Raw genomic sequence first — 9094 nt, 5'->3', positions numbered from 1 at the left:
TCACCCCCTTTATATCTGATGCCTTTGGGCGTTTCTTGGGAGGAATGGGGTCCTGCAGGGGGTGACGATGATGATGAAGATGAAAGGAGCTGCCGGCGTGCCACAATTGCAGGGTCCCGGGTTGCCGTCCCGCCCCCCCCCCCCAAAATCTAGTAGGCTGCCAAAGCCCCCGAGAAGACCCTGCTCTCTTCTTCTCCTCTGCCCGCCTGCCTCCGGGTCACACGATTCTGCTTCTGCTGCAAAAACAGATTGGGCAATGCACCCCCGGCAAAGGCGACTTCGCCCCGCGCCCCGCTTCTCTGCCCCCTCCCCACCTGCTCTCCGGTAATGGGAGCGTCTCGCAGGCTCTAGGGCGCAGGGGAACAGGGGGAGCCCAGGAGGGCCCGGCTGGGTTGGGGGCTGGCAGGGGAGGGAGGGGGCAAAAGGGGAAGAAGCCGGGAAGAGAGAGAGAAAGGGCGGAGGAAGGAAGCTCGGAGGAAGAGTGGAAGTTGTGACACTGAGGCTCAATGCCTCCTAGCGCAGCTTATTGGCACCTGCCAAAGGTTCCCATCCGGCTTCTGCGGAAGGAGGCATAGAATGCAGCCACGCCAAATCAAGCCTGATACCCTCTAGCCAAAGGTGCAATACGACTAACATTGGAATATTTTTTAAATCTAAAAAATCTACACCCTGGGTCTCTAATTCTCAGCCTGGCCGGCCTCGCGGGGTTGTCGTGGGGATTAACGCGCTGCCCCCTGGAGCTCCTTGAGGAGAAAATGCGAGAGGGATTCGAGGGCAGCCTGCGCTTGGCATCATTGGCACACGCGGGACCCCCGCCCTCTCCGCCGCCCCCCCCCCCTTCTGAGCGACCTCTCCTGGTCTCCAGCAGCTCCGCTCACAGCTTTCCAAACAAGCCGCGCCTCGTTCCAGGAACTTGGGCTGCCCATTTTTCTCTGTGCAGCCGCGAGGCTTCTCCAGCCGGGGACGGTGTCTGTGAAATCCCAGGAGCCCTTAATGTCAGCCCCCCCCCCCACCCTGCTAGTGCTTCCCGCAGCACTTGACGTTTCTGAGGAGGCGCCTCCAGACAGGAGCAAAATCGCTCTTCCTTCTTTCCTGCGCGCGAGGATTTTCCTGAGCCGCCTCCGGTCAGCTGGTGGCTCTGGGACATTTTGGGCGAAGCGGGGCTGGAGGGCGAGGATGGGGGGCTCGGACTGGGAGGAAGGAGGCAGCTCCGGGCGTTGCCTTGGCAGGGAAGAGAACAAGGCTTAATTTGCGGGCGGCATGTCTGGTTTGCGGGCAAAAAGGCAACGCGGGTGGGATCTCTCTTGCTATTCATACCCGGACAGACAGACAGACTGGAAGCAATTCTTGAGTTATAGGAGCCCAGCGGTCCCGGAAGAAACCAGCCTTAGATGCGGTGCCCCCTGAAGCAGCTTCAACCGACTTCGTATCAGAATTTGCCGGAGAATAAGACCGCTGAGTCCAAACGGGTTCGGGCTCCTCCAGGCTGTCGTTTTTGTCCATCCGTTCCCCGCTCCCAAAAGGTCCTGTGGTCCGACCCTCTGCCCAGAGCTTGACTCGCAGAACCCCCAAAAGATGGTCATCTGACCTCTGCTGCCTTATAGTCTCTTTAATGTTGTATTTTATCATTGCGTCCCGAAGCTTCACGAGTAAAATTTGCAAGATTTTCCCCCCCTTCTGTTTGGGGGTAGAACGGCTCTCTTTGCTTTTATTGCAATAAATAAATAAATGTAAGTTTCTTACTCAGCACCTAAAATAGCCCAGCGCTGTACAGAACAGGACCTTAACAATGACGCCACGATCTTCATCATAAAGAACAAATGTGTTGTGTAATTAACTCTGCAATGACAACTAATACAAATTGATTTTTGTTTAAACTCCTTGGCGGCTGCAGCCGGGAGCTGTTCCCAAACGTTGGAACTCCCTTCCTAGGAAAGCAACGCTGGTCTATTAATCTGTGTTTGATTTTACTTGTGTGAACCGCCTTGAGTCCCGGCCTGGGGAAAACACACACATAAACACACAAACAAACAAACAAGATTTAGGGCCACTTGCATAATCAGAGCTTTGGGCAAATGTTCTCTCGCTCTGTAGATGTTCGTGTGCGCAAAGGTAAGCTTTTGGGGACCAGGCTGGTGCATTGCGGGGGGGACGGGGGGACGGACTAGATGACACTGGGATCCCCCAATCTAGGTTCTTCAGCTGCGATTCCTGCATTGTAGGGGGGTTGGACTGGATGGCCGCTGGGGGTCCCTTTCAGTTCTACAGTTCCACGATTTCCCAGAGGCCGGACCTTGCCTAGGCTAGAGCCGACTCTCTGCCTCCTGTCTCCCCCCGCAGGACTCCATGGGCTCAGTGATGGACGACCTGGGCGACTTCTACTCCGAGTACAATGATTCCGACCCGGACCCCTCCGATTCGGGCCCCCTGGTGCTGGAGGAGCCCGGCCTGACCCCCCTGCTGTGGGTGGCGCTGACCATCTACGCGCTGGTCTTCGTGGTGGGCGTGCTGGGCAACGGCGCGGTGGTCTGGGTGGTGGGCTTCCAGATGCGGCGCACCGTCAACACCACCTGGTTCCTCAACCTGGCCGTGGCCGACCTGCTCTGCTGCCTGGCGCTGCCCTTCCTGGCCGCGCCGCTCGCCTCCGACCAGCACTGGGCGCTGGGCGACTTCGCCTGCAAGCTCTTCCCGTCGCTCATCATCCTCAACCTCTTCGCCAGCGTCAACCTGCTGGTCCTCATCAGCATCGACCGCTGCTGCCTGGTGCTGAGGCCCATCTGGTGCCAGAACCACCGCTCGGTGCGCCTGGCCTGGGGCTCTTGCGCCCTGGCCTGGCTGCTGGCGCTGGCGCTCACGGCGCCCACCTTCTTCTCCCGCAGCATCTACACGCATTACAAGAAGAGCCTGTGCATCACCAACTACGCCGCTTTCCCCGGGGGTCCCCGCGTGGCCGAGGTCTCCGTGGCTTTCACGCGCTTCGCGCTGGCCTTCGCGCTCCCGCTGGTGGCCATCTGCGCCTGCTACGGGCTGCTCCTGCGCCGGGTGCGCAGCTCCCGCTTCGGGCCGCGCTCGCAGAAGACCCTCAAGGTGGTCCTGGTGGTGGTGGTGGGCTTCTTCGTCTGCTGGGCGCCCTACCACGTGGCCGGCCTCATCCAGGCCTCCCAGCCCAGCGGAACCTGGCTCAGCCGCTCCGTGAGCGAGGCGGACCCCCTGATCGTGGGCTTGGCCTACGTCAACAGCTGCATCAACCCGGTCATCTACGTCCTCGCCGGCCACGACGTCCAGAGCAAGATGCGCCGCTCCGTCAAGGCGCTCCTGCGCAACGTCTTCAGCGAGGAGTCCGCGCTCGGACACTCCTTGGCCGACGGCCACGCGGGGACGCAAGACACGTGCGCCGCCACCACGGAGGACCGCAGCGACCCCAGCGACCGCAGCGCCAGCACCGTCGTGTGAGGAGGGGCCACCACAAAGGAGACCCTGCTGGGGCGCTCTGTCTGCGCAAGGCCCCTCCTCTTACTTGCTTAGCTCGGAGGGGGCCAGCCCCACCGCCACAGTCTCTGCAAGCTCCTCGACCCCTGAGACCATTTGCACCGCCCCCCTCACTGGGGAACTCCCTGCCCATTGACATCGAGCAGGCTGCTTTTCCCGTGCTCCTTTCTGCAAATAACATTCTGCTCAGACAAGCCGACCCAGAAGCGTAGAGAGTCGAGGTGGATTTTATCCTGTTGGAGTATTTAAACTTTTGTATGTTTTAAAGTACTGTTGTACATTTTTCTCAGTTTTCTTATCTTTTTGTAAGCTGCTTTGAGGCGTTTTTTTTTAAAAAACAATCAAGCCGTGCATGCACATTATGAAATAAAATAACTGCAATAGATTTACCAAGCCATCCTCCTCCTTTTTTTGTGCGCTCTCTTTCCACAGTTCAGACCTTGCTCAACTACGTGTGAAGAGACAGACAACATTACAAAAAGAGGGAACCTAAGGAGCCATAATAAGTGATACAGGAAAACCTTTCAAGACAAGAGTGTATGTGTGTTCAGACTGGGTGACTCCAAGGGATGGGAGGCGCAACCCCTTTGATGCCTCCCCAGTTTGCCTAGTGATGCCCAGAGGAAACTTTATTTTGTGGGAATGATGTGGATAGTAGGAGGGGATATATTGATTTAATAGTATGCTTCCTCACTCAGGCTATAGAGTCAGTAGTAGAGTATATTCCCCTGTATATTGCAGGGAGCTAGTTGGTAGATTCGCTTGAATCTCTTTACTTAAGCAATCCAATCTGGCTTGTGCAGATTGGGTTTGTTCCTGGTAAGTCCCCTTTGTTCCCTCTTAAAAAGAACAATGGCACAACAGTCTTCTTTAAAAGTAATGATAAGAGGTTTACTCACATTCAGTTCACAGTTGGTTCCCTGAAGGAAGACTTTAGCTTGTAGTTACAGAAGAGAGTTCATCCCATATGGGGACGGAGCCCATGTGCTGCTGGCCGAGAGCCAGCAGACAGCTAAATACATCAAGATGGAATAAAGCGAAGAAGAAAGGAAGATGGCTACCTGCCCTGTTATGGGGTCTGCCAGGGTCACATGCAGGGGGAGGATGCTGCAGACCAGGTGGGACAGGAAGTCCTTCTGGCTGGAGTAACACCCCCCGCGCGTTCACTCTGGGCAAACAGGAAGGGTTGTACTTGACTGTTTATGTTACATCCCACAGTTTTCTCTACTGTGTGTCCCTCCCCCCCCCCAGTGCCTGTGTGTGCATCCCTTGCTTACTGACTATCCCTGCAGATATATAATTGGGAGAAATTCACCACAAGACAGACAATGAGCTTTGTTCACGAGGTTCAGGTGAGAGCTCTTCTTATTTATTTCTGTTCATGAGCTCAAGGTGGCCCACATGGTTCCGCCCTCTCCTTGTTTAATCCCCACAACAACCATGCAAGGAGAAGACGTGGACTGGCCCCCAGGTCAGCCAGTAGGAGCTTCATGGCCGAGTTGGTGGGTTTGAACCCTCGTCTCTCCCAGATCCCAGTCCCACCCTCTAACCACTGCACCACCGCTGCCTCTCTTTGAGCCTCTTACCCCGGAGTTGGCCAAGCATTCCTGCCTCACTCTTCTTCTCCAGTCCAAGCCAGGATGCCTGGGGTCATGTCAGGTAGCAGGAGGGTCAGAGTGGGGCAGGCAAGATGTCTCTGGGGGCCTCGTGGGGCCCACATCCCCTGAGATGGACCAAGGTTCCCGTGACAAAGGCAGGTTCCTCACACCCCTCGCTCTGCAGAAGAACAGGAAAAGAGCCTGCAAGGTCAGGACTGCGACCCATCTAGTCCAGTGTTTCCCAACCGGTGTTCCGCGGCACACTAGTGTGCCATGAGACGTTGCCTGGTGTGCCGCGAGATGTTGCCTGGAGGGAGGCGGGCAAGTCGGGCGGCGAGAGGCGGGGCGGCGGCGGCGAGGAGAGGCCGCCCAGCGCGGGGCTCTCGCCGTCTGCCTGCCTGGCTGCCTGCGTGGCGCTGACGTCATGGGGCTGTAACGTGCCCCACATAGGCACACGCGGGGCAGCGAGCGAGCTCCCTCCCACATCCCATCGCCGCTCGCTTCGGCCGGCCTACTGGGCTGTCGCAGGCGGAAGGCCTGCGCATGCGCGAGGTTTTCGCGCCTTCGGGATTCCCTTCACGCCTTCCTCCTCCCGGGTCCTTGAGAGCGCGGGAAGCGGCAGCGCGAGACCGGCCTTGAGCCTGGTAGGTATTGCGCTTGCCAAGGCAGTCATTTGGGAAATGAAAACTTGCAAAGCAAGCAACCAGTTCAATCTGAAGTACGTGTATGCTTAATATCCTGTATCTGAAACCTGTTCTGCCCCCTCCCCCACATTTGGTGCCATTTTCATCTACACATGCAGCAGAGTAAGTTGACCCAGAATAGTACCAATTCAGATGGCAGATGGGGGAATGACAGTGCTGAATGCTTTCCCATGTAGAACAGTCCCTGCAAATAAAAACCTAGCATATTTGGAAGAGGGATGCTAGCCTAACCATTACCTTCTATGCTGTTACTATTTTTTTATTTTTTTTTTACATAAGTAAAAAGTGACCTTTCCCCATCTGGCATGGTGGTGTGCCTCGAGATTTTTTTCATGAAACAAGTGTGCCTTTGCCCAAAAAAGGTTGGGAAACACTGATCTAGTCCACCTCCTGGTCTCATAGTGGCTGACCAGAGGCTCCTCGAGGGAAAGCTGCAAGCGGGATCTAACCCCTCCTGTGGTTTCAATGGCAGCTGGGGCTCAGAAGCACTGTTTCCTCTGATCAGAGGTAGACATGGTAATAATAATAATAATAATAATAATAATAATAATAATAATAATAATTTATTTGTACCCTGCCCATCTGACTGGGCTTCCCCAGCCACTCTGGGTGGCTTCCGACAAAGATCAAAACTACATTAAAATGCCAGACATTAAAAACTTCCCTAAACAGGGCTGCCTTCAGGTGTCTTCTAAAAGTGAGATTATTTCCTTGACATTTGATGGGAAGGCGTTCCACAGGGCAGGCGCCACCACCAAGAAGGCCGTCTGCCTGGTTCCCTGTAACCTCACTTCTCACAGGGAGGGAAGGGGCAGAAGGCCCTCGGAGCTGGACCTCAGTGTCTGGATAGAACGATGGGGGTGGAGACGCTCCTTCAGGTCTACTGGGCCATTTAGGGCTTTCAGGGTCAGCACCAACACTCTGAATTGTGCTTGGAAATGTCCTGGGAGCCAATGTAGGTCTTTCAAGACCGGTGTTATGTGGTCTCGGCGGCTGCTCCCAGGCCCCAGTCTGGCTGCCACATTCTGGATTAGTTGTAGTCCTTCCAAGGGAGCACATGGCAGGAGTCCAAGCGAGAGATAACTAGAGCATGTGCCACTCTGATAAGAGAGTCTGCAGGCAGGGAGGGTCTCATCCTGAGTTCCAGATGAAACTAGGAGACAGCTGCCCTGGATAGGGGAGTGCAACTGGTGTGGTGGCTCTGGGTGCCACTCTGGGTGTGTGGTGTCGTATCTGGTGTGGAGAGGTTCAGCCGAGAGTCACGTCACCACAGAACATTTCCTCTTTTTCAGAGGCCTGTTTTGATGAGGCAGGAGAACCTATTTTCTTCTTTTGCTGTTTTGGCAGGAAATGGAGGCTTCACTCTATCCACGCACATGCAGTCACCCAAACCGCCTTCCCCAGGGGGAGAAAAGCCCTGATCTCCCCCCACCAGCCCCCCTAGTCCAGATGCCATCATCACCACCATCATCACCACCATCATTTTACTTGTATATTCTGCCTTTCCACAGTTTGAACAAAGCTCAAGGCGGCTTACAACATGACAAGATTTACATAGTTACAAACATAGCAAAGTACAGTGGTACCTCTGGTTGCGTACAGGATCCGTTCCGGAGGCCCGTTCGCAATATGAAAAGAGCACAACCCGCAGCGGCGCGTCTGCACATGTGCGGGTTGCGATTTGCTGCTTCTGCGCATGCCGTGATGTCATTTTGCGCGTCTGTGCATGGGCGAGCAGCAAAACCCGGAAGTAACCCTTTCCGGTACTTCCGAGTCGCCGTGGGATGTATCCTGAAAGAACGTAACATGAAGCAAACGTAACATGAGGTATGACTAGTCATAAAAATGAATAAAACATATCAAAGACTACATAACCAACCTGAACAATTTTCACATAAAAATAAAGATACAAAAATTAATATCAATAAAAGCAACCCCCCCTGACACAACCCCCCCCCCAATACCCCAGTCCTTGCTGGGCAGCAGCAGCAGCAGCAGTTCTTAGGAAGCCTGTCAGCCCCCCCCCCCAGGTGGAGAGGGTCCAGCCGTCCTCTTCACATGCGAAAAGGGGGCTGCAGGTGCACACCTGAGAAAGGTGAGGGACCTGGGCAACTGGCTCTGGCGTCCCCTTGGTCAGAAAGAGCCACGGGCCACCCTTTCCGTGGGAATGTTGCGGATAGTAGGAGAGGATATACTGATTAAAGATTATCTTTCCTCACGCTAGTGAGGGGCACAGCATGTGTGCCGCTCTGGGTGCCAGAGCAGCCAACTCTGTCTCTGGGTCACACAGCCATCTTCCCTTGTTGCCCTTCTTGTTCTTGTTCTTCGTTTTGTTAACGGAGAAATCTGAGGGTTCCCTTGGACAAAAAAACAAGGACAGCAGCCAGGAATACCAGAGCAAAAGAGCAGCCAGCAGGCTTGGTCTTGATTGAAGACTGTCGCGACAGGACTCCCACCTGCCACCAGGTGGAACAAGATGGAAGCCCAGAACAAAAGAAGACCCCAACTTTTATTAGCTGCTAATCCCCCAAGCTACACCCCCAAGACTGCATCACAACTACATCATGACTACATCATTGACACATCACAAAGAGGAGGGGTTGTGGAGGTAATCTGAGTATCTTGTCACCTGGCTGGTTCCCCCTTTCCCCCTCCCCATGAGTACTTTCCAGGTGACAGAGGGGAGTTTGCAGTTTCCTGCCCCCAGAGGGAAGATCTGATCATTGTCCTTTGTTCCAGTCCATGCTGAATCCACTCCCATATGCAAGTCCTTTGTGATCTTGATGGTCTTCTGTCTAGGACAGGGGTCTGCAACCCGCGGCTCCGGAGCTGCATGTGGCTCTTTTACACCTTTGCCGCGGCTCCAGGCCGGATACTAGCGAGGGGAGGAGGCGCATTGTGCGCCCCGACACTCCCCACTGTGGCGGGCACTGTACTGGCTGTGATGTCGCATGGGGGCGGTGCGTGTGTTAGTCACGCACCGTTCCGACGTCACCTTCCCGCCCGCTGTCAGATTGCGGCTCCGGAGATATATTTGTTTTAAATGTCGCAATGGTTTTGCAGCTCCCAGGTTTTTTTTCTTCGGAAACAGGTCCAAGTGGCTCTTTTTGTCTTAAAGGTTGCAGACCCCTGGTCTAGGACCATCACGGTTGGTATAGCAAGTGGGCAGGGCTCCTGTGGATGTGCTGGGATGGTGAAGGGATTATGGCTGCCCTGTATCAAACCTTCCCCATTTTTCCTCCTTCATGGAGTAAAATCAAAGTGGAACAGTGCAAATCCGATGTATGGTTGATTTTCTATGAA

At 54.8% G+C, this 9094-nt stretch overlaps 1 protein-coding gene across 1 annotated transcript; it reads left to right on the top strand.

The window, feature by feature from the left end:
- Window positions 1-2345: 2345 nt before the first annotated feature.
- On the top strand, window positions 2346-3874 carry C5AR1 (complement C5a receptor 1). The gene has a single exon (XM_028742391.2). It carries the CDS (start codon window positions 2347-2349, stop codon window positions 3451-3453), a length of 1107 nt encoding a protein of 368 aa, XP_028598224.2. The 5' UTR covers window position 2346; the 3' UTR covers window positions 3454-3874.
- Window positions 3875-9094: the final 5220 nt, after the last annotated feature.

Source organism: Podarcis muralis, chromosome 7 (assembly GCF_964188315.1).
Source record: "Podarcis muralis chromosome 7, rPodMur119.hap1.1, whole genome shotgun sequence".
Lineage (NCBI taxonomy): Eukaryota > Metazoa > Chordata > Lepidosauria > Squamata > Lacertidae > Podarcis > Podarcis muralis.
This window is presented reverse-complemented; position numbering and strand designations above follow the sequence as displayed.